Source organism: Medicago sativa, chromosome 4, assembly GCF_051527215.1.
Source record: "Medicago sativa cultivar Bolivia chromosome 4, Bolivia_mono, whole genome shotgun sequence".
In the NCBI taxonomy this organism is placed as follows: Eukaryota; Viridiplantae; Streptophyta; class Magnoliopsida; order Fabales; family Fabaceae; genus Medicago; species Medicago sativa.
The window spans coordinates 73,411,980-73,438,869 of NC_140752.1; the positions used below are offsets into that span (position 1 = coordinate 73,411,980).

Genomic DNA, 26,890 nt, shown 5'->3' on the forward strand with positions numbered 1-26,890 from the left:
CTGCACAAGCAAAAGACTTGTGCATGTGCACAAGGGAAAATATTAAGGACAGCTGGCGGTAAAAAACCCACTTTTTACCTGCTAGAATATTTTAATGTAACATATTATATTATATATTATTCCATTTATTGTTTATGCTGCTCACACCCCCCTAAAAAACCACCAGTTATCAGCAATTACTTGTAAACCCCATGCTAAAATTGAAACATGTAGAGTAGTAATTCATATTTTCCTTAGCTTCACACGTGAAACACCATCCTAAAACTCATTTTGAGCTTGGTTTCCCTTCTCCTTCATGCTTAACATGCTTCTTCATCTCCATAGCCACCCATGCTCTTGATATTTCCAAATATGCTTTCTCCTTCATGCTTAACTTAAAGTTCTTCTCCATCAACAAAATTGTTCAACATTATTTCACTTTCCTTTATTGATCTGGAAACTGCAGCTTAGTTTTTATAGATCTAGATTCATTTTCAACATAAAGGTATGAATAAAACTTTGTTTATCATTTTAAATGTTTTTTTATGATATATGGTTGTTGTATAGTAGTAGTGTTGTTGGCGAATATAAGATTCTAAGATACCATAACTGAAAGAATAAATAATGTATTTTTGAGTTAGTTTTTGGTCAATGAAAGAGGGTAAGAAGCCAACAATGGCTGCAACACCAAGTTTGTGAGATGGTGTTGTGCATGGTCGTGCTTAATTTACACACGACCGTGCTTAAACTCACTGGAGATTGGATGCATTTTGTTTACTATCACCATGACGATCGTGCTTAATAATGACACGGTCGTGCTTGTCCTAATGGAAGTAAATATGGTTGGTTTGGGCTAGGTTTTTTGAGACAGATTTTGAACTGCAATCGAGCACGGTCGTGCGTTTTACTGACACGGTCGTGCCAAAATTCCATGCATGAAGTTAAAATTTTGAATGTTTTGGAGCACGGTCGTGCTAATTATAGACGCGGTCGTGCCTGACATCCTGGAAGTAATTGTTTTTGCTTTCTACTAGTATTGCTATGCAGTGTTGTATTTGTCTGGTTCCTGCAATTTTGTTCATGTAAAGGTAGTGTGTGTTTTGGTGAATTTGTGATTGTGATTATTTAAATCCATGTATGTATGATGAACAGGAAGATGGATATTCATGAAATTCTAGAAGTTTTCGGAATTCCCAATGTAAGCGACATAACTGGTGGATGCAACCTTAATGCGGAAGGTTCAGAGGTAGAGGTATGTTGATGTGATTACATTATTGTGTAAATTATTTTTGAAGTTGGCGAAAATCGTAGTGTAATTCTGATCAGAGGATTGTTAATTACTAAGTTATTTTGCAATTTTTAATGTACAGGACATGGACAATAGCTATTGTTCGGAGAGTGATGTATGTTCCTCGGATGAAGATGTCGAAGACATTTACAGTTCGTTGTATGGGTGCAACTTTGACGATGAAACGGCGGTTGATTGCATGGCTGACCTTGACAGAATTAATTTTAAGGAAATAGGGTCGGATGAAATCATGCGGTACCATTTTCAGGATCGTTTAGTTGCATTCAAGTTTTACAATTTGTACGGTTGTGTACGTGGATTTTCCGGTAGAAAAAGCCGTGTTGTTAAGAACAGGGATGGCGATGTTGTTCAACAAACCTTTGTTTGTCATAGAGAAGGTTACAGGGTTGGAAGTAATGCTGCCGATAGGAAAAGAGAGCAGAAGGCAACTAGTAGGTGTGGTTGCATGGCAAAAATTCAAGTACACGTTGACGCTGGTAGCGGTCGATGGTACATAAAATCTGTTGACGATATTCACAATCACACCTTTTTGGATGGGAAGTATGAGGGAATGCTACCTGCACATAGGAAGATGAGCGATTATGACAAATACCAAATGAAAATGATGAGGAAAGCTGGCATTCCTACGTCACGCATCTATGGTTTTTTTGCTTCACAGGCTGGTGGATTTAAAAATCTTGGATATACAAGAAGAGACATGTACAACGAGCAATTCAAGAACAGGGAGAGGAAGAGTACAGATGCAGAGGATGCAATTGATTTCCTTAAGGGTTTGTGTAGTACGGATGATATGATGTTTTGGAGGCACACAGTTAAAGAGGATGGAACACTTCGACATTTATTTTGGTGTGATGGGGTTAGCCGTATGGACTACTCGGTGTTTGGAGATGTTTTGGCATTTGATGCTACATATCGAAAAATTAAGTACAACACACCGTTAGTTATTTTTTCCGGTGTGAACCATCATAATCAAAGTGTCATATTTGGTAGTGCGATTGTTGGTGATGAAACTGAGGACACTTACGTGTGGCTGCTGCAACAATTTCTTGAGGCAATGGGCGGGAAGGCACCTGTGTCAGTTATAACTGACGGAGATCTATCAATGAGAAATGCAATTAGAAGAGTATTTCCACATGCTCATCACCGTTTGTGTGCCTGGCACTTGGCTAGAAATGCAACGAGCAATATAAAAAATCCAAAATTTGTCCCGAAGTTCAAACGGTGTATGTTCGGTGATTTTGATATTGAAGAGTTTGAAACTATGTGGGATTTGTTGGTTGCAGAGTTTGGGTTGGAAAATAATAAGTGGATTCGTGAGCTGTATGAGAAGCGGGAGCAATGGTCAACTGCCCATATCCGTGGTAGATTTTATGCTGGTTTCAGAACAACCTCAAGGTGTGAAGGACTTCATTCTGAATTTGGAAAATATGTTACCGTCTTGTCGAATTTGGTGGATTTTTTACAGCATTTTTTGCGGTGGCTGAATTATGTTAGATACAGAGAAATTGAGGCGGATTATGCATCTTCTTTTGGTGACCCCGTTTTGCAAACTCAACATAGAAAATTAGAGAAGTCAGCTTCAAGAATATATACAAGGTCAGTGTTTAAGCAGTTTAGGCCCGTATTGGAGAGATCTAGTCGGTGCAAAGTCGAAGGTGATGTGCGCAGTGGTTCCATTTTTACCTACAATGTTTTCAAATACCCTAGGGATGATATTCATTGGATCGTGACATTTTGCCAAGAACGGTTGACATTTAAATGTTCATGCAAAAGATTCGAGACATTTGGTATTCCTTGTGAACATATCTTACATGTTCTAGTGCATTTGAACATTGTTGTACTGCCAGAATGTCTTGTGATGGAACGATGGACCAAACGTGCTAAAGATGGAATCAATGCTCAAAATGCTAATAGTTCAAGTCACCGTGATCCTGCATTTGTAACTACGTATGTGATGTTCGTTGAGCGATGTAAGAGGATGGCCAATGCCGTGTTGAAGTGTGGAGATCCTGAATATATACACAAAACCATGGAAATGATTGAAAAACACACCGAAACATTGGAATCATTAAGCAGGGGTGAAGTTGATGAATTGCCCGTGGTCGGTTCAGTGACAGAAAAAAGTTTAGGTAATCCGCAACGGCTTAAGAAAAGAGGTGGAGCAGCAGCTGCGTCTTCATCTCGTAATGTAAGTGGAAATAAAAAGCGGAGTTCGCCGAAATGTGGCATATGTGGATGTAAGGGTCACAACCGGCAGTCTTGTCGTCTACGAGAAGACTTTAATGTACAGTCACAGAATCATTCATCACATATCAATGATGATCAAGGGTATGCTGAAGACTCGGAAGATTGGAACACACCCATGGTAAGTGTGAAGCCGTTATTATCTAATGTTTGAAGTTTCTACTGTTTAAAATTTAAACGGTGATATTAGCGTCAACATTGTAAGTAATTTATTATTGTTCGAACAACGTAGGATTTGAACTAAAATTGAAGATTGGAGGAGCACGATGAATTTTGAAGTTTGATGTTGCGTTGAAGATGTTCGCAACTGATGAACCGGAGAATGGTGTATGATGACCCTTCGACGAAGATGTTAGTGACCTGTTGTTTGTTTAAATTGATTGTTGTTTTGCGTGTATTTAGGAGTGAACTTATGCATTTTTATTAATCTGTGATATTATGATGTTGGAACCTTTCTAATTTGATGTGGATTGTTTAATATGTACACGATATCAAAGTATTTCGTGAATATTTGAAGGTTTGTGTAAAACGTTGTTCGTTGTGATGTGTCTAATTGCCTGCGCCACCTCTATTGTTAAGCAATTAGTAGTTAATATGTGTACTGGGTTATGAGCACGACCTTGGACACAAACAACACAGGCGTGCTGAAGGAAACATTTTACATTCGTACTTAGCACGGGCGTGTTTGAAAGTGACACGGTCGTGTCAATACACTATGTTCTAAGTTGATCCAGAATGGGAATAGAAGGCACGCCCGTGTGATATATTAGCACGGTCGTGCTTATGAGTACTGATGCTAATGAAATTTATAGCTGATAATCAAGCACGACCGTGTTTATATTTTGCACGGTCGTGTCATTACAATCTGGTCATTAGTTAGTAATGTGAATGGAATACACACGATCGTGTGTAAATTGGGAACGGTCGTGTCAACATACTATGTTCTAAGTTGAACCAGAATGGGAATAGAAGGCACGCCCGTGTGATAGTTTAGCACGGTCGTGCTTATGAGCACTGATGCTAATGAAATTTATAGCTGATAATCAAGCACGACCGTGTTAATTTTTGGCACGGTCGTGTCATTACAATCTGGTCATTAGTTAGTAATGTGAAAGGAATACACACGATCGTGTGTAAATTGGGCACGGTCGTGCTACATATTTTTTCATTGCATGGAAGCTGGGAGCGAGAACTGCAACACAAGAAATTGGCATTGACGGGAACTATGCCATTGATATCGATTTCTGTAAAAATATTCATATGGTAAGGGATCTAGATGGGGAAAACAAGACATTTATATTGATGGTATTCGACAAAGATTCAATCTTGTTGCCAGATCCATCTAGAACTGACGTAACAAATCCAGCAAATTGGCTTTATATGGATTTAGATTCACAGGTACCTAGAGAGCAGGCTGGCAGAGATGAAGAAATGGGTGATTACCGGGAGGAGCAACAACCTGCGACTGGAATGAAAGATGACGATGATAATTGGCGTCGAAGAATGGAGGCGAAGGCTGACAGGACGTATGATGAGGTTGCATGCATCAAACGAATGCTTGCAGAAACGATGCAGCGACTCAACTTCCATTATCCTCCACCCGGTCCAGAATCATAAACTTTAATGCTTTGTGTGAACAATGATCCAAATATAATTATGTTGTAAATTATATTAGCTCTGAACTTGCTGAACTTGTTTGCATGTTAACAAAACACATGGCTCGTGCTAGTAATTGACATGCTCTGGTATGTTGTGCACATTTTTATTTCACTAATGATTGTTGGTTCTACTGGATATGGCACCTGATACACACACGACCGTGTCTAACTCAAGCACGGTCGTGCAGCTATTGCAGACAAAACAACAGTCACTTTCTGTCTTTCTTACACGACCGTGTTATTACACGCACGGTCGTGCGTCTGTCCCAAAACAATTTCAAGGCAACAGCCAGTGGTTTAAGGCACGACCGTGTCTAATTCAAGCACGGTCGTGCAGCTATTGCAGACAAAACACCAGTCACTTTCTGTCTTTCTTACACGACCGTGTTATTACACGCACGGTCGTGCGTCTGTCCCAAAACAATTTCAAGGCAACAGCCAGTGGTTTAAGGCACGACCGTGCCTATTTAAAGCACGGCCGTGCGAACCTTCCACTACTTTTTCAAATCCAACTCCAGTCACTTTAAGCACGACCGTGTCATTATAAAGCACGGTCGTGCTCACCTGTCATTGCTTTTTTTTTTTTTTTTTTCGGGACATTTTAGCTTTCTATTAACTCTTATAGTTTACTTTTTTTAGTATAAAAATTGTCAACTAATTTCCAAATAAAATAACATACAAAAATATTAATTTCCAAATAAAATAATATCTAATTATTTGTTAATTCAATGTTACATCTTAATATTATTAATATAGTTTACTTTCTACATAATTTCCTTCTATTAACTGTACAATAAATAATACTCCAATGTTTAATTTCTGATACCATAATTTCTCATAATTCAATCATTCATCATTGACTTACAATTTTTTTTTGGTAGTGATTGACTCACAATATAAATAAACATTATTAATATTATGTTATACCAACAAAACATCTTATAATTTCTCCAATTTATTTTTCCAAAACATCATAATTCTTCATCTTGTAATTTTTCCAAAACAATTTTACTACCCAAATATAACACCCAATTTATTCATCTTATAATTTCTCCCATTTATTTTTCCCAAAAAATTCAAATCCAATTACAACCGTCCAATTTAATAAAACAACTTCTACTAATTTTCAGATTTTTCAATATTCAATTCAATTGAATTTGAATTGTCAACAAATAAATAAAATTATGCATGGAAAAAATATTTCCTATTTTCGGGCCAAGAATATTAAATTTGGCAGCCCATATATAAAATTTTACTCACAAATGTCAAGCCCAAGTCCAATACAAACCCCACCAAAAAAATTGCAATATAGAATTCAGATTTAATCAAAGGAGTGGGTCCCGCGTGGGACCCACATGCCCTCTCTCCCTTTGTGGCAGCAGGTCACCCATTTCTCAATCCAAACAAATCTCAACCGTTGGCATTAAAATAATAATATATGAACGGTCCAGATTTGATTTGGGCCCACAAAATGCACAAGTTTGTGTTGTGCACAAGTCTTTTGCTTGTGCATTGTAAATCCCACCCATCATCCTTTACAAGATACTCCAGAGACTATATTGGCCTCTTAATTAATATCAAAACTCATTCAAATAAAAACTGCAAATCAACCAAAATTTGAAAACTGCATAACATCATCTTTTTCCTAAAAACTACTATTCGGATTGACTGTTTAGCCTGTTTAAGATTTCATATTCATTTTTCAAAAAGTGAATCAACCCAAACAAAACTACATTCTACTTTAATATTTGCATCAGATAAGTTTTTATCATAAAATCGATCCAAACCAAATTGTAAGTGTCCTAGCATCTTTCTCAACTCATGCGTCCAAATAAGTAAATGGATATTCATAAATAGAGATGATATGATATTTGTTTCCGTCCCGATCCAATAAATATGATCTATGTGTCCAATTCATATTTGTACATGTATCCGTTATGCAAATAATCCATAAATTTTTAGGTATCCATGAGTATATTCAGATATCACATAAGACGTTTTTTAAAATGATATTAGTTAAGAAAAATATTTTATTCTTTATAATTAAGCTTAAACAAAAATTCATCACATTCATTTCCTTCTTTTTACCAAAACATAATAAAATTCATACACAATAATATACATACATAGTAGTAGTAATATTCATACATATTGGCAAAGATGTTGGCAAACAGGTTGAAGATGGTTATAAGGACGGTTGTATCGGATACTCAGACAGCGTTTGTAAACAATATACAGATTCTGGACGGTATCTTGATCGCTAATGAGGTGGTAGATGAGGCACGAAAGGCCAAAAAGGAATTGATGCTTTTTAAAGTTGATTTTGAAAAGGCTTACGACTCTGTTGATTAGGGATACTTGGATGTGGTTATGCATAAAATGGCGTTTCCGGTGCTTTGGAGAAAATGGATAAAGGAGTGTGTGGCAACAGCGACTGCTTCTATTCTAGTTAATGGTAGCCCCACAGATGAGTTTCCTATCCAACGGGGGTTGCGTCAAGGGGACCCTCTTTCCCCGTTTCTCTTCTTATTAGCAGCCGAGGGTCTTAATGTCATGATGGCTTCGGTGGTAGAGAATAACTTGTTTTCAGGATACACGGTCGGTACCTCTAATACGACCATTGTGTCTCATTTGCCATTTGCGGATGATACATTGTTGTTGGGTACTAAGAGCTGGGCTAATGTGCGTGCATTGCGAGCGGTGTTGACTTTGTTTGCGGAAATGTCTGGTTTGAAGGTGAATTTTAATAAAAGTTTGCTGGTTGGAATTAATATAGCGGAGTCGTGGTTGAATGAGGCGGCGTCAATTTTAAACTGTAAAGTGGGCAAGGTGCCTTTTTTGTATCTGGGTCTCTCTATTGGTGGTAATCCGAGTCGGTTAGCATTCTGGGATCATGTGGTGAATACTATTAAGTCTAGATTGTCGGGGTGGCAAAGTCGTTTTCTATCTTTTGGGGGCCGGTTGGTTCTTCTCAAGTCTGTCCTAACCTCGCTACCTGTCTATCCTCTTTCCTTCTTCAAAGCTCCGTCAGGTATCATCTCTATCATTGAATCTATTTTTAATAAAAAAATTTGGGGATGGAGTGAGGTTAACAGGAAAATTTCCTGGATTGCTTGGAGCTCTGTTTGTTTACGTAAGGAGTATGGAGGGTTGGGGGTGAGGCAGCTTAGGGAATCCAATAGCGCGTTTTTAGGGAAATGGTGTTGGTGGTTGTTGGTGGATAGAGATGGGTTCTGGTATAGGGTGTTTGCGGCGCGGTATGGCGAGGAGGCAGGGAGGTTGGAGGTAGGGGCAGGAGTGGTTCTTATTGGTGGCGGGAGATAGCGAAGATTAGGGATGGGTTAGGTGATTCAGAGGAGGGTTGGTTTGTTGAGAGGGTGTCGAAAAGGGTGGGGGATGGAACTAGTACGTTCTTTTGGTATGATAGGTGGTTAGGAGATGTTCCGCTCCGTACGCGGTTTAGCCGTCTATTTGATTTATTGAATAATAAATTATGTACGGTGGCTGATATGTTTCATCTTGGTTGAGAGGACGGGGGGTGAGGCGTGGAGCTGGAGGAGGAGATTGTGGGCGTGGGAGGAGGTGTTGGTGGGGGAGTGTAGGAGTCTTCTTAATGATATTGTTTTGCAGGCTAATGTTTCTGACAGGTGACAGTGGAACCCAGACATCCAAGGGGGTGGTTACACTGTAAGCGGTGCCTATCACATCTTGACGAATCCAACCAAACCGACAGAAGCTGGCATGCTTGATCTTGTCTGACATACGCAGGTACCTCTGAAGGTGTCCGTTTTTGCTTGGAGATTATTGCATGACAGGTTACCAACCAAGACTAATCTTGTCAGAAGAGGCTTGCTGTAACACCCCGTTTTCCCAACATAAAAATTTCATATTAAATCAGAGTATTTAAATCATAAACGGAATGTCACATACTACTTTAAAATCATAAAATAGATATTAATAAATATCCTTCCAGGCTCAACATCATAAAAGTCTGGAAATACGCAGCGGAAATAGTTCGATATGAATAAAGTCTTGGCACGCAGGCCTTATCAGAAAATCTCATAATTTGGTTCAATACTTATTCATAAAAAGATCATAAAAGACACGTAAGGAATAGATATGAAAGTAAGTCCCATCCCATTACGTATCAGAGCACCTAGACACAAGTGAAGAGTCCACTCACGAACACTTCTAGTCTTTATTACTTGCAAGTTACCCATACGAAGGGCAACATTTTCAAGCAGAAGGGGTGAGATTTCTCAAACAATAATATTAAACATATAAATCATATAAAGTACATTCAACAACTTAAACATCATTAACATATCTTATACTCCATTAACTAGCATCATTAATCTCCTACATTAGTTATACACTTCATCTTATATCATCTTAATTATAGACGTAAACATCGTCATATAACATCAATTACTAATTCATAAACATCAGCATAGATCATCAAATATTAATTACAAACATCAACACATATATTAATCACAAACATCAACACATATAATGATCATAAGCATCAACATCTAACACCAAATATAATCATAAGCATCATCATGTATTTCACATAAGTATCATTATCAAAGCATATCATTTATCGAAAACAACTTCATAATTAAGTTCGTAATCAACTTCTTAAACAAACATCATCATTAAATCATCATCAAATATAAGTTATGACGACTCTACAATGCAACAACATCTTCAACAACAACTTAGACAACTTCAACAACAACTTAGACATTTTCACCAACAACTTAGACAACTTCAATATGCATGTGGTACCACGAGGGCATTAAGCCCCCTTCGCTAAGGTCATATTTGGACCTGTCGGGCATTAAGCCCCCATCGCTAAGATCATAAAGAATCTGTCGGGCATTAAGCCCCCATCGCTAAGGTCATAAAGAACCTGTCAGGCATTAAGCCCCCATCACTGACTATGCAACGACACAATCTTCCTACAACTTGGACAACAACGTGAACATCTTATACAATTCCATTAAAATGGACAACTTCTTAAATCATGACAACTTAGACCGACTTATACATCTTCACTAAGATTCAGCAGCAACAAACAACAATAATTGCAGCATATAACAGTGCTAGAATATCATATCATCAATAAGAAATGAATCATATCAACTTAACATCATAGAACATCATAATATTATGTATCATACAATACTCACATAATGTATTCCAACATATCAACAACAATAACCACATATACATTAATCAATTACATTCATATCAAAGTCCAAAACATTCTTCAAAAGCAAATCAAGTTTGATCAATGAGACATAAGTCAAATACTCATAAAACACCTCAACTAAATCCCTAATACTTAAGTTGAAGTTGGGAAACCAACCATAAGTTTTTTGGACTAACTTGGGATTAGTTATGCTAAGTTTTCTTAAAGTTTTCTGAAGACCCACTTGGACTATTTTCATCATAACTCAAAAACTATGAATCATTTTCATGTCAAACTAAAACCATTAGAAAGCTAACTCAAATATCTACAACTTTTATGTTTACACCAAAAGCTAATTCAACGCGGAAAGGGGTGGAAAAGACACAAGACCGCAACAATCGAAGTTCTGACAGCACGCAACTAAAACACAACAGGCAGTCACCCATGAGGGGCTGCCTTGCTGCGCCCAGGCATGGAAAACTGCGCCCAGGCGTGGGAAGGCAGTAGCCCACCTGCGACGTAGCTCTGTGCAGTCCCATTTTTTTCGATTTCACCGTTTCGTCCGTAAAAACCTAACCGTTACTCCGAATCCGATTCCGTTTTCGCCTACGCGTTCTATTCGACAAATCCTATCATATATTACTGAAAAATCATATTTTTAAATCTCCAAAACAGCTTATCCTAGAATCACTTATTTCTCAAAAACACTTAAAATCACTTTTTCTCAGAATCTCAACTTTTCATCCATTCTCATGTTTCTAACCATCAAACTATTTCTAATAACATTCCTATAGGATATCTAAGGTTTGTTCATGATTCTCTCATCAATTCTACAGTTCTTCATCATCTAATCATCAGAATCGCTCATAAACCCTAATTCTTAAACTCACCGACTTCTCATCTAATCATATGTTTTAAACCTCAAAACTATTCCAATAATTATTCTACGGATTATCTAGGGACTGTTCACAGTTTCTACATCAATCTAACAATTTTCATCCATTAATCCTCAATTCTTCACTCAAAACCCTAATCCTCTTAATCTCACAAACTCTCCCCAACTTTGTTAGATGTAATCTAATGATTTACAACTTAATATTAAAGCAAGATAGTCTCACCCTTACCTTAATTTTGCAGAAATCGCAGCTCTCTCTTCTTCTCTTGGCTTTTCTCCAAAACTTGAACGTACGTTGTCAACTATTCTCTCAACCTAGCTTCCTCTATTTATAACCTTTGTATTCTTTCTAAATCTATTTGGGCCCAACAACTTAATCTCCTTTCTATTCTAACCCCCAATTCTACTTACACTAATAATTCTCATATTCTAATAAATGATAGAAATATGCCTCGTAATAAAATACTAACACCTCTTATAAATAATTAAATCACATAAATAAATTCTAACTTAATAAAAATAATTAAATAAAAGGGAGGGCGTTACACTTGCTCACTGCCAAGGAGGCTGGGTGTGTTGCCGGATGTGGTCATGACGAATCAGCGGCTCATTTGTTTATGCATTGCGACAGCTACGGGGCTATATGGCGGCATATCAGGTCGTGGATTGGTGTTTCAGGTGTCGAACCTTATGATATAAGTGAGCATGTTGTTCAGTTCATTCATTTTACAAGGCATTCTAGGAAGCGAAGATCTTTCCTTCAGCTAGTTTGGCTTCTCTGTGTCTGGATGGTGTGGAATGCACGTAATAATAGAATATTTAAACACCACTATAGAACAAATATTAGAAAAGGTTAAATTTCATTCGTTATGGTGGCTTAAGGTTAATAAAGCCAATTTTGTGCATGGAACGCAGATGTGGTGGTCGAATCCCTTGTTATGTTTGAGTATCGACTGACTGATTGTAAATTTGTAATTATTGTTTGACTGTTACTCTTTTGGGGTGGCCCTTCGGTACATCTTGTACTGAAGTGGATGCACTGCCGATGTTAATATATTCCATTTTCATGTCTTCAAAAAAAAATATTCATACATTTTATTTCTAAGCATAAAAAAGTTCATCAACTTTCCTTAAAAAAAATGTGTTTTCTTTTTCACAGAAGTTGAAAGAGTCTTTTATATTTAAGTAATGATACTTGTGTATTTTACTTACTTTAACAACGGATACAAATATTTGTGTAGAGGGTAACATCAAATCCCCATTTGTATCAATTTAGTAACGGTAATTAAAATATTCGTTTATTTTATCTATTGATATCCATTCCTTAGGTTATTTATCATGTACCCGTGGTGTGGAAGATTTTATCAACCGATACATAGTTTTTTGACATCCTTAGTCTCAAGTTCACTATTCTATACTTCATTCGTACGCTTAAAATGCCAAAACAACATTCAAATAAAAATGCTAAATTCGTAGTCAAACAACACTTAAAAATGAACGGAGGGAGTAACATATACAATCTAGTTATAAGTTGTCTTAATGAATATTTTTAAAATATCGACATTTGTTATTTTTGTTAATAAAAAATTAAAAATATAAATGTCTAAACTGTCCTATGTCATATGTGAAACATGCAATTAAAGTACATGTACTTTTTTTTTTTTATCAAACAACCATCAAAATCAATATGTTTAAATGAATATTGACGGTGAAACCGAATCGCACTCCATGCATTTCCACTGTCAAAAAATCTTAAGCACATGCCATTTTTCATTTTTCTTTTATTTTGTAGGGGAAGCACATGCCATTTGTTCTTCTCTCAGATAATAAAGATGATTTCAGAACCCATATGATCTCACCAATCATCAACACCCTCTAGTGGGAATTTTTTTTTGGGTACACTCCTCAAGTGGGGTAGTCATACCTCTTTGAACTAGAGACATTAATTCTCTAAAATAATTTTGATTATACCTAATTTTATTTTGATCTTTCATTTGATATTTTGATAGTCCCTATTACTTCCACTTCAAAATTTTCCAAATTAGTTAGTGTTATGGTACGTACCATTTTTGGCCCGGATCATCCAACATTAAGACCAAAATTAAGAATATGACATAAACTCCAATAGACAGACCCGTCTAGGTTCATTGAGGTGACCATCTCGTCAGGTCACATGAGATCCAATTTCCTGCAGCATTTTAAGAGGAATAGCACCTTCAAATGATGTTGTTAGTCGGGGTAACTACCTTCTGCTACATATCAAGAACCACGTTTTTCTATTAGAGCAGCTACGCACTCCATTGGCGTGAGCATAACCAACTTCTAGATAATCATCGGATCGTTCCTATAAACCGGATAGGTATCCCCGTCTATCTCGGATTCAGTTAATTAAAATCAAGGTCCACTTCTGACAAACGTTCAACTTTTAAAAAAGATAAATGACTAAAATAACTTTAAGGAAAATGCTACTTCTCAAGAAAAATAGCTTCAAGAATTTTTCAAGAAATAGTTGGCAAATTTTAATTGGATGATTTATTTGTCCACTTCCTATTTTTCAGCCACACCTCCTTGAATTGTGGCAAATAGTACATTGTGATTGACTATTCTTTATTCTTAAAGAATTCTTGATGTTATTTTTCTAGAGATATAGCATTGCTCTAACTTTAATAGAAGGATAAAGGAACCCAACGAATTTTTGGTAAAAATAATTTGGACGAATATATGCAAAGTTTTTTCCTTCTTTTACTCAACCATAGCAAATAATTAAATTTAGTTGTAGAGGTAGATGTATGTATCATACTCTTGACTTGAGACCAAACTTTCTTTCATTCGTATGACCTTATTTGACTTAACTCCATTCAAAGAGATTAAATTTCTTAACGCACATGAGATAGCTAATTGCTAATTTATACCAAGGACTATATGATATGATATATAAGGAGTAATACCTCAAATTCGTCCTTGAATTATCAACAATCAATCAAATTCGTCCCTGAATTTATCGAAATATCTATTTAGTCCCTGAATTTTGCAGACGTCCATCAAATCAGTCCCTCCGTCCAAAAGCACCGTTAGTGGTGATGACATGTCCCCTTGCATGCTGTGTTGTCATGTACACGTGTCAACAAGGCAGCCATGTGTACAGGGACGAAATTGATGGAAATGGAGAAAATTCGAGATTTAACTTTTGAGGGTAATTTTTCCTGTGTTTCCAATTATACCCCTCTATTACCATTGTCTTTCATCCTCACATTTTTTTCACTCAGAAGCATCAAACCAGTCCTTAATCTTTCACCTTCCCGCCTAAACCGTCACCCTCTTCACTTCTCCAAAATCATCATCATCACCAGCGATCAACCTTGGAAAAGATTCGGTCTTGAAGTCAGATTCCGTGGATTGTCAAGGTAACGCCATTGAACTTCGTTTTCCATTCACTTCTGTTCGTTTCTCCCTTTTTTTTGTCCGTTTTTTGTGAATATCGGTTTTAGTTTTAGGCATTATTTTTGCGACTTTTAACTTCATATCATGTTTCGTTGATGTTTGTTTGTGACTGTTGTGTGTTTGATTGCGTTTTTTAATTAGTAATTTTAGGGTTTTTTTGGTAGAAACATATATTTTGTTGATATTTATTTTGTTGGATTGAAAACAACTGCGGAATCTGGTTCTGGATGTTGATATTTATTTTGTTGGATTGAATGAATAGGAATGCCATGTATGCATGCATGTGCAGCACTTTTTGTGGAAGATGTGGACTGATGGGACATAACTCAAGAACTTGTGCAAAGCAAGGTGTGGCTAGGAGACCAAAGGATTGGATTGACACTGAGCCTGAAAAACAAGTACAAGGTAATGTGGCAGGTGTGGAAACTGTTGTTGAGAATGTTGCTACTGAGGTGCAACAAGAGAATGTTGCTACTGAGAATGTTGCTTCTGAGGTGCAACAAGATAATGTTTCTACTGATTATGGACCTGTAACTGATGCAGTTTCTAGACAGGTATGACTTTATCCAAAATATGGATCGATTTGATACTTACTGGCATAATTTGAGGACTAGTTTGATGGATTTTGTTATAATGTAAGGGCTGATATGATTGATTTTATTTGCAGATAATGAGTACAAGGAGATATGGCATGAGAGGACCAGTGATTCATTCAAATGACATGCATAAACAAACACCACTGAGGGGTCCTGCTCTACAGAATTCAACTGCTCCTGGAATTGTTAGAGTTCAAAATCCAAATTACGGGTCCGCTTCTACTCAACCCCAATACATGGAGTTTATCCCAACTCCAGGATTTCCAAAGCATTGATGCTTGTTTAAATTATGCTTTTGGACTAGTTTAATTATTGCTTTTTGGACTTGTTTAGTTTATGCTTTATTGGATATATGTAATCACTTAAGAACATCAAATGATTTGATGACTTGATGGCTATGTAATTTGCATTTTTTGGCTATGTAATGACTTATGAACATCAAATATATGACTTATGATGGTATGCAATGTATGTCTTTTTATAATCAAAGTGTCTGTCTTTTACTTTTTACTTTATTCAGCAAATGTATGCCCAAGGATCAAAGTGATATCTGGTGTGAAAATTCAAGGACCTATTTGATGGTAATTTCACTAATTTGAGGATCGATATGATGGATATGCATATAATTCAGGGACCATTTTGATTGAAACTGTTTTTATATCAGCATTTTGTTAACTTCTTTTCTACCAGTAGAAGTTAGCTTCAAAACTGTCACATTTTGTTAACTTCTTTTCTACCAGTAGAAGTTAGCTTCAAAACTGTCTGTTTTTATATCAGCATTTTGTTAACTTCTTTTCTACCAGTAGAAATTAGCTTCAAACAATGACCAATGATTTTTTAATTTCGAATTGAATCAACAAAATTAGGGTTTTATGTTTTTGAATTGGGGAAGAACACCTACTCAATTCATGGAAGAATTTTGGAGGATTTTGAACTCTAGGTGACAAATAATAACATTAGGGTTTCATATTTATGTATTTGGGGAAGAAAGAGCCGTTAATTTGGAAGTGGAGAAAGAGCCGTTATTGAGTACAAGGAGAAAGAGCCGTTGCCAATTTTCTGAAAATCCATCAATTTGATCCTTGGAAATTTTCTGAAAATCCATCAATTTGATCCTTGGAAATTTTCTGAAAATCCATCAATTTGGTCCTTGGAAATTTCCTGTAAATCAATCAATTTGGTCCCTGCTTGCGTGGCATCTGACGTGGCAAGCCTTGTAAAAGGTTAACGTTACACGTCACCTCCGTTAACAGACCAACTTAACGGAGGGACTGATTTGATTGACATTTTGTAAATTCAGGGACTAAATAGATATTTCGATAAATTCAGGGACGAATTTGATGGATTGCTGATAATTCAAGGACGAATTTGAGGTATTACTCGATATATAAGGGCATCTCAAACCCAAATCCACCTACTAAATGACGGTCAGAAGGGTACGTGGTGGCTTTCCCACTAGTATTAATGTAGTACTAATAAAACACTTATAACAAATAAGTAGAAGATATCCCCGTGAGATTAGCTCGGTTAGTAGATATATTATATATTATATGTAGAGGCATGAGTTCGAACCTCAAACATCCCACTTTTCGATATTATAATATGTGAACTCTAACCATTAAACTACTTAACAAAAAGAAATAAAATTTTGCTTACTCGCACATCAGAACATTTTAAATACTAAATACATAAATTTTAATAATAATTTATAATTTAAAGTCCTTAAAAAATGTAGTTACTAGCATTTTCTATAAATAAAACATTGGCGACTTTCCAGTAATACCGTTAAGTTGAGGAGACCCAAAACAAAACATTTTCTCCTCCTAGACAGCTGTTCCATAGCTGTCCAATTCTTCTCACCATGTGACCCTACTACACAAACACATAGATGCAGATACCCCCACAGATTTATTTATTGGGATTTAAACCCAACAAAATAATATATTTATTATTTTACAATTAAAAATAAATAAATAAAAGTTGATGATTATAATGTACTAATATATTGAATTGAATTCATCATATTGTTGTTCTTCTTGTGCCTTTCTAACATTCCCTCTGGCTCCTTCACATACATACATGTCTTTATAAAAAAACCTATGCTACATGCTTCTTCATTTTGTTTGTCTACTAGACACACACATTAATTCATTTCTTCATGAGTCATATGACACAATAATACACATACACATATTGCATTGCATATATAAATATAAGATCACACATTTCATTTGTTAAGGCAATTCCACTGTAGCTGGCTAGTTTGTTTTTGGTTATAGAGTTTATCTCTTTTTCTCTCAAATATGGCTCAATTGCCACCAAAGGTTCCAATTCCAAACATGACACCAACTTGGCCTGAATTTTCTTCTCACCAAAAAATGCCTAACCTTAAAACCATCTCACCAAGTAATGCTTCAAACTTTTCCAACAATCAACAAAACCCTTCATGGGTGGACGAGTTTCTTGACTTCTCGTCCACCAGAAGAGGGGCACACAGACGTTCGGCCAGTGACTCAGTGACCTTCATAGAAGCATCGATGATGGAGCATTGTCGTCGTAGGGATGGAGACAATGAGTTTGAAAGGTTTGATGATGAACAATTGATGTCCATGTTTAGTGTAGACGAGGTTTCGAGGAATAATACCATGATGCCACCACCAGCACCATCAGCTACATTGTCATCTAACTCTAACCCTTCAACTCCTTCTGATCATAACAGCATCAATGATGACAAAGAGGAAGATGAGGAGGAAAAGATGCAACAGAAACAATTGAAGCATGAATCTGATGAGGATGAAATTGGTGAATGCAAACAGGAAAATGGAGGAGTTGTGAATGATGAAGATGACAATAATGGAAATACAACAACTTTTTCCAGTCCAAAAATTACTGACCCCAAGAGGGTCAAAAGGTACTACTCAAACATATTATTCATGTCACACAATTGTCACATTCCTAAAACCAAATATGTGTATTACATGGCTTACTTAATTTGTAGTATTATCAATGTGTGAGCGAGACAATTTAATGTTAATTTGTGTATTATTAATTCTAGCTAGCTATGGAGAACATGTTCTTCATATATAAAAATATACATCAGAAGACCTTTACTTATTTATTTTAAATTTTTTTCTGGTGTTATTTTCTGATTGAAACATGAGCTAGCAGTGGTGATGGTGATTATGTAAGAATATATTTCTGTTCCTTTTCATTCATGTGATGGTGATTGTAATTACTGTGTTTGCATATGTATCAGAATCTTAGCAAATAGACAATCTGCACAAAGATCAAGAGTGAGGAAACTGCAATACATATCAGAGCTTGAACGAAGTGTGACTTCATTACAGGTGAATTTAATAAACTTACATTGAACATGACATGATGGTAACTTAATTTTATACTAAGCATATACTAATAATTTGATGTGTATAGTAATTAATAATAATATTATGATTATATTTTGTTTTAACTTATTATATAATGTATTGATGAATGAAGGCTGAAGTATCAGTGCTGTCACCACGGGTTGCATATTTGGATCATCAGAGGTTGCTTCTAAATGTTGATAACAGTGCTATCAAGCAAAGAATCGCAGCCCTAGCCCAAGACAAAATCTTCAAAGATGGTATGCTACATCCTTAACACATTCTCATTTCACCTTTTACACTGTCATGTAGTATAAGTTTTCTGATTCATTAATTAATCACTGTTAAGATTCTGTTCTGTATATATATTGTTATTGATACGTGGTTTTATACTTTCAGTATGTCATGTTCAAGAGAAAGTTTAGACAGAATTATAGGAAGAAAGTACAATTTAGTTTATAGAGATGTACTTTTCAATTGTACCACTAACTAAGCTTGCAATTGCATCTCCTCAAAATTGTTTAATTATTTTTACTATAGGAGAGTTATTAAATATTAATTATTAATGAATGAAAAAACTATATAATAGGCTTATAAATGGAACAGAGGATAATAACGGAATTAGCTTCTTTTTTGTGGAACTTTGCATCGTACGGCACATTAGTTGAATCAGAGCAATTATTAGAGAAGAGGACAGATTGATATTGATTTTAGTAAAAGCACTTGCATGCAGTTGCACTGCACACATATTAAAATGCTGTATGTCTGAGATAACCATGTGCTGTGTCTGCAACTAGTAGTTATAGTCATTAAGATTACTACTAGTGGTACTACTTAAAAACCTTCAAAATAATACTTATAGATTGATTATTAATATTATACATGTTACAATGAATATTAATAATGCAGCTCATCAAGAAGCATTGAAGAGGGAGATAGAGAGGCTGAGGCAAGTGTATCACCAACAACAAAACATCAAGAACAATGCTACAGCAGCAGTAGTGTCACCATCTCCATCACCTAAACCACGATGTGATAATGATACTCACATTGAAAATGAACATCTTATCAATGTTTGAGACATGGCTAGTTCACATGATATCCTATGTTGTCATTCTTGATATTTTATTTTTAGAAGGTGGATATTTTTATTTTTTTGGAATATCCCTATTTCTTACTACTAAAATTTGGAAGGAAGGAAGAATAATTAAGATGATTAAGAAGGGTAGAAAAAGAAAAGACAAAAAGTTGTAATGTAATGGTAAGAAATTTTATTAGGAAATTGAATTGATGAAGGATAACGTGATGGGAGAATATAAGTGGTAAGCTTTTGCTATCAAACTCTGGTAGTCACGTGATGTGTTTACTTTATATAAGGGGACCACTCAAAGTTGCATGATTGGAATTCAGTGAAACACATGTGCACCACTCAGTGACATCAATATCAAAGAGAAGAAATAAACAGTACTTGGTGGTGTTGGTGTCTGCTTTAACTATATGGGGTTTATGTAATGTAATGTTGGAGATTCTTTCATTTCCTTTTTTTGTTAGTATTTGTTGTTGTCGTCTTTGATTCTTTTCAATTATTTTAATTATGCTGTTTTTCAATTCAAGTTGGAAAACAAAGACTAGTGGAGTTTTGTTGGGATGGATGAAAGGAAGGTGTGTATGTCAGTGAAATCTTGCCTCCTATGGGTTTTGATTTGTTGTACTCTTTTTATTATTATTGATGCTGCTTTCCATGGATATGTAATCATCTTTATTTGACGTATTAATCGGAAAAAATAACCGAAGTGTAAATATTTTCATCAATTCTGGTTGTATATGGTGTAGGTGTAAAATGTTGCACCATGTTTTCCTATGAATTACTAGTGATAGATCAGATGCAACCAACTAGAATGGGACAATGAATCAGTGATGTTAGGATTTTATAGATATTTATTTATACAGATTTCTGAAAGTAGTTGTGGATTGATAACAGTATATGCCATTGAATCATTGATGTCATAATTCTAAAAAAAAAAATGGTCCCAATGCATGTGGGAAGAAGATGCATTATCCTATGCAGTCTATAGATGGAGCAGAGAAAGGCTGAGTGGTCAATTTTACTCACAAACCCCCCAATCCCTGAGCATTTAAGCTAAAAAAATCTACATCTTTTCGCGACAATATGATAAAGAAAAGTACAATTTTTTTTTAAAAGAAACCAAATTTTGTTTATTACTCTTCATTTTATTTTATCTCATTTCACTAATAATGTTATAATTTTTTTTAAAGCGAGTTATTAATATTTATAAGAAGCAGAATAAGACAGAATGGGCATTACAATGAATGAAATAAACTGTTTTGAATCTTTTAAAATGAAATTCAGTAAAATTTCTTCGCTTGTTTGATAACTCAAATAGGAAGCAAAACAATTAGGGTAGATTCATAGTGAAAAAAAAAAACAATGAAATGAAAAAGAATAGAGGTAATAAATGAGAACAAAAGTTGGGGGTAAGTAAAGGATGGTAAAAATAAAAAGGATGCTAAGGTTCAACAACAAAGTACACACTTGCAAGACACTGACAACAGGGGAGAATGAAATGGTTAGATAGAGTGCCTAAAGCTTTTACAGTTAATATAATCAACTTCTATATTAAAGCAAATACGGTCAGAACTCTAGTTACATTAAACATCCCTTATGATTTCGGAGTTTGAATTAAGTACAAGGCAGGGATAGTGGTTATCGTACAGCCTAATCAAAATGTCAAAATAACATGAGTTTCTTTGCCAGTTTATTCTCATGACAAACTTCAACATCAAGCTGTTAGTGAGCACTGAGCAGGAGCAAGTTTTATGGAGCATAATACTTACATGTTGTATTAAAGAAACCACATTCACATTCTACCAAGCAAAAAAAAAAATATATATGGCGACAATTACACATGTATTTCTTTTGGCACGCATTCACAGGACTACAACAAACCCACAAACCAGGCAACAGCAGCTAGGCTCTCTCTTCCCAATAGTTAAATTTTAAGTACAATTTGGTTGACACTGGACACTATTGATTATCATTAGTGTAAAACTATGAGCTATTCAGTTTTAAACTATTTCTAATTTAATCCGTTTGTAAGTTTTGTTTGTGCAATATGTGTGCTCTTTACCAACCTTTGACCTCAGAATACATGCAAGTAATATGTAGAATGGATATCTGTAGTAGGCGTACTTTGTAACCAACTTGCAAAATTCAGTGGCCGGTAGTTTATTCTCGTCACAAACTCTCCCACCAACTTGCATGTGAGCAGCAAGACTCGCGCACAAGATTTTTTAACGCATCAACAAAAATGCAGACATCTATCTAAGTAGCGTTGTATACATAAATAAATACCCAGGACATTCCCCCTACATGACCCTTACCTCATAGCCAGGTTCTCTCTCTCCCTAGTAGTAAAACTGAATACAATGTGTATGACACAGCACCAATCACCATTGCTGCGATCACGATACAATGCGGCCAACATCAACACCATTAAGCAGGCGAATTTTATGGACAGCGAAAGACACTAGCTAATAATAACAGAAGTCAAGGAATAATAAAGTTGTTTAGCACTGAGTGGATGATGCCTTAGCTGCAGAAAACATGAAGGGTAAAACAATCACAACAGAACACAGGCAAAACAGAGGAGTTGGCAAGTAGAACAAAATGAGGACTAGGATGGTTTGAATTTTAAAAGAAAACACAACAGACGGTTGAGGAACCAAACAGATATAGAGGAATCTTTCTTCTATTTGAAAGAATATTGGGAATTGGGATATTTGAGAAAGGAGTAGAAGATAAGCAAACAAATCAACACTACAAATTAAATGCAGAAAAGTGAGTGTGCCAGAGCTTGGCAATGAATGTCGCCAGACTAAAGCTTCAAACAATGTTTAAAAATTTAACCAAAAGGTTGTTCTGATGAAAAAGAAAGGGGTAAAATCACAAAACAACCAAAAAAGAATGCCCAACAACTGAGCATTTAACCCCTCTCATTTCCGCAAAGTGGCAGCAACAGAGGCAATGCAAAAATGCTCCACAGTTTCTGCAGCAGGTGCCATCTACAGCACTCAAATAGCAGCACTATTGCATGCTATCGGGTTAAAACTCAATATACATTCACAAGGAGCTAACTTTCATCAACTACAGATGATAATCTTACTAAATTCAAGATAATAAAAAAAATTAACGCTTGGAATTTAAGGAAATAGGAATAGCAATGCCAAAGTATTCCTTGTCTAATGGATATTGAAGTTAACACACCTGAATTTTCCAAGAGGCCTGTGAAAATAAATCAGATTTTTCTTTGGTTGGCAAAGAAGTAATAGTTGATTAGAAAGGTCAACAACCTAAGACAAAGAGTTTCCTAAGAAACAGCCTATGACAGTTTTCTAAGAAACAGCCATAACTAACTTCAACGAATTTTCTGTTGATCATTTGAGGATAAAACTACCAAACTGGTAGAAATCAGACGAGCTAACATTTTTTAACTAATAAATCATGCTGATGTTTACTTCAAACAATTATGAATCACTTAATAGAAACTAAAAAGTCACAACAGAAGCATGGAAACACCAGCATAACAGCATGCTGCCTGAAACTCTTCTAGATGAATCTGGACTGTAGTTGTGTACAAGAATAAGATCGTAAATCAACATAGCATTGTAACATGTGGATAAATAAGATTATAGTAACAAGTAACAACAAATCATATAAAACTGACATGCACCAAATTTAATGAACTACTGTAACATTAATCAACCCTGAAGATCCCAGATGGACTTTCCTAGTCAGTATTTCTATCTCATTGCATTCTTCAAACAAGATACCACTTTGTCAAGAAAAAGTAACATATCAAATAGAAATTAAGGAAGAAATTTAGGTTGGACCCAAGATAGATGCAAAATGAGGAAAGAAAATAACCGCAAATTCGAGGTAGAAATTAAGATCTCAGTTTTTAAAATAAAGCCCTGTACATTATCAACATACAAACTGGGGCCTTGAACTCAGTGTGGACTGATTTTAATTGCATGCTAATGGTAAAGCTAAATATTACTAAGCAGCTTCTGCTTCACTTACTGGAGCACATTCAACTGATTCAAGGGGATCAGAAATCTTGCCTTTTGCATTCACTTCCTTCAAATGTTTTACTTTGTCGTCAAGAGCCTGCAACTTGTCACCCAAGGATTCAACTCTGCTTAGATGTTCATTCAGTATACCCACCTGGCCAAGCCACTCTTCCTCAATATCTTTACAGTTCTTTTGGAAATCTCTAAAAAGTTCTCTCAACTGTATCCTTTCCTCTTCTTCCTTCCTCAGGCGTTCCTTTTCCAGATCCATCACACTCAAAACAAGGCCCCCAGATCCAGGAACATCCTTGTAAAGTGGCTCATCAGCTTGCGGACAACGTGCTCTATAGTCAGCAAAAGCTTTTTGTGTTTCTTTCAAAGCATTTCGGTAGCCTTCCACAAGGCTTTGCATCATATAAAGTTCCTTCTCAAGCCGATATACCTCCATCTGTGTTTTATGAGTCTGGTCAATCTTTGCTTTATGCAAATGGGCAACCATTTCATCTCTCCTCTGTAGCTCATTAAGCAAAACTTGTTGATTTGCTGCAGATTCTTCAGCAGCCTGATCTTTTGATGCATACATCATCCTAGCTTTCTCCATGAAATGTTGCATCTGTTCCATGCATCCTTCGAAGTCCATTGGTTGAGAACTCCATGGGCTATCACTTCTCAAACGCTTGTTGCTGCCATTTAGGGTATGGTGAGAGTTATGATTATCCAGACCAATGTCTCTCTTGTGACCATTACCAAAAAGTGACGAGCCATGAATCATCTGAGGATCATCCCTAGCAGAGAGGAAATCTCCTACCGAGCTATCATGAAGATGAATCCCAGAACCAAAAGGCATCTGCACTGCTTCCATTGCTTGAATTGAACTACCGGTCCCAGAAGGCATTCCCTCCAAATGATGCTTCGTTGAAAAATGGAACCCACCATCATGCTCATCTTCTTCAACATCGTCCTCCTCTTCCTCCTCTTGTTCATGCTCTTCTTCTTCTCCCTCATCCTCTTTCACTTGTTCACAGTCCATACCCTTCCTATCCCTGTTATGACACGGCCTCAAAGAGGGCTCCCCCACATAGTTCTTCTGACCAAGAAACCACATCTCCGTTTCTTCTTTCTTAGACTGCTCAAAATCCATCATTTGTTCCCCTTCCCCCTGCTCTTTTTCCACCGGTAAAGTCTCAACTTTATCTTGCCCCAGACTCAATTCAATATTGTGTTCTTCCAACTCCTGAACCTGATTCTCTTCAACCCCACCCATTTTCACATCACCACTCCCATCCACCTCATCCTTTACAACCACCCCATCTTCCTCTTCCTCCTCATCTTTCGCCTCACCCTCTTCCTCCTCATCCTTCACCACACCCTCTTCTCCTTCACCCTCCACCTCCACCACCAGTGTTTCCTCGAACAACTCCTTGTGCTGCGACTTAATCAAATGCTGCAAATGTGATGCATAGTAACACTCCTCCAGCTGAGTTGCCTTCAATTCCTTCTCCAACATGCTCCACATCAATCCAGCCCAATCCACCTTCTCCAAATTTCCCTCCTTGATCAAACCCAACTGCTGCATAACATCCTTCGTCATGATATGTGTATCATCATGCAAAAGCATCCAATTCGACGCCAACTCATCAAGGAAAGCAACATCCTCCGCACTAACTTCCCCAACATCAACAACAGAACCACCAGCAGCCGAATTCTTCTTCGGAAGCTTAAAAGCACGACCTAACTCAGCACGGTTGACCATGATCTTAACATCATTAACAAAACTACACCTTTGAGTAGAGTTATAACTAGCAATAACCTGAGCAACAAGATCTTTGCGAATGACAGAATCAAACTCAATGTGGACAAAACCCCACAACCCCAAACGTTCCAACAGGCTTTTATGACTCTCAAAGTCAAGAACTTTATCAGGTACAAAAGGAACAGGTTTTAGGGTTTGAATAATAACCTCAAATTTCTCCTGGGACTTTCTTTTCTGGGCTGCAGTTCGCTTCGGTCCCTTCCGCTTATGTCCACGGCGAACAGTAGTGGCTGCAGGGGATGGAGGTTCGGGTTCGGGTTCCGGATCGTCTTCGATTTGAGTATGGGTCGGATCTTCATCCATGAGTGTGTCTTCTTGATCGTGATTAGGGTTTGTGGAATCGGGATCGGTGATGGTTTGGATTTGGAGATTTTCTAGGGTTTCAGAGGAATGAGGATCGGGTTGTGGATTTGGTGGTGGTGGTGGTTGTTCGGGGCATTGTTCGGTGGTGTTAGGGTTTGGGGTTTCGTTCGGAGTATCGTCGATTGGATTGGTCATGGCGCTCTTGTGAGAGATTGAGTGCGATTTTCAAACTCTCAAAATGGGTGTGCGGGTCTACGACTAAAACAATATTTTTATACAAACAATATGTTTTTTTGTAAGAAAATCATTTTAATAAAAAATAAGTTTATCTTTAAAATTATGTCCTTTTTCCCCTTAAAAAAAACTCTACTCACTAACATTTTTCCTTTGATCAACCAAAAAAGGTGATGTATGATTAATAAGTGATTTTCACGTGTAATTTCATTCGGTTTTCTTTCGTTTGTTTTGTGATTTTGTCGTCTTAGAACGACTATGCTTGTTTTGATTTCTAGTCTTGAGCATCATGTTTTTTTATTTTTCATCTTAATGCGGTATTTATTTGATTCATTTGAAATATCAGCTTTGATCAAGTGTAGATTCAATCAAAGATTTTTGTGTCGTCAACGTTGCAGATCCGGATATGTAAATATAGTCATATTTGTAAGCATATGTACAAAGTTGTTTTATGTTATTAACATAAATGTTGTGAGTTTGTTCGTGGATTCATCCTTTCTGTTTCTTGCGACTATGAATTTGTATTGTATCGATATATTATATCAATTTGAATGAATAAATATTGTTTATTTTTGTCAAAATAAAAATTTATCAATTGAGCAATCCACCACTTTTTTAAACCAAAATATCATCCGCGCGCATATGCAGTTCGACAAGACAACTAATATTCATTCCAGAGATTAATATTTTTTAACAAATATTTTTTCATAAATGTTGGTCAGAGATCAAACACTTTATCAAATGGTTAAGAGACTCAAGTAT

The 26,890-nt window shown here is 36.3% G+C and overlaps 3 protein-coding genes across 3 annotated transcripts; 2 read left to right on the plus strand and 1 right to left on the minus strand.

Moving 5' to 3' along the window:
- Positions 1 to 1,135: 1,135 nt before the first annotated feature.
- LOC146931694 (protein FAR1-RELATED SEQUENCE 5-like) lies at positions 1,136 to 4,076 on the plus strand. Its single transcript, XM_085707679.1, has 3 exons — positions 1,136 to 1,231; positions 1,350 to 3,653; positions 3,765 to 4,076. Exons 1-3 carry the CDS (start codon positions 1,136 to 1,138, stop codon positions 3,774 to 3,776), a joined length of 2,412 nt encoding a protein of 803 aa, XP_085563805.1. The 3' UTR covers positions 3,777 to 4,076.
- A 13,275-nt stretch (positions 4,077 to 17,351) lies between these two features.
- Positions 17,352 to 20,499, plus strand: LOC146931695 (basic leucine zipper 34-like). The gene is made up of 4 exons (XM_085703242.1): positions 17,352 to 18,233; positions 18,579 to 18,669; positions 18,821 to 18,947; positions 19,597 to 20,499. Exons 1-4 carry the CDS (start codon positions 17,626 to 17,628, stop codon positions 19,764 to 19,766), a joined length of 996 nt encoding a protein of 331 aa, XP_085559368.1. The 5' UTR covers positions 17,352 to 17,625; the 3' UTR covers positions 19,767 to 20,499.
- A 3,129-nt stretch (positions 20,500 to 23,628) lies between these two features.
- LOC146931696 (uncharacterized) lies at positions 23,629 to 26,173 on the minus strand. Its single transcript, XM_085703241.1, has one exon. It carries the CDS (start codon positions 26,087 to 26,089, stop codon positions 23,765 to 23,767), a length of 2,325 nt encoding a protein of 774 aa, XP_085559367.1. The 5' UTR covers positions 26,090 to 26,173; the 3' UTR covers positions 23,629 to 23,764.
- Between the last annotated feature and the right edge of the window lie 717 nt (positions 26,174 to 26,890).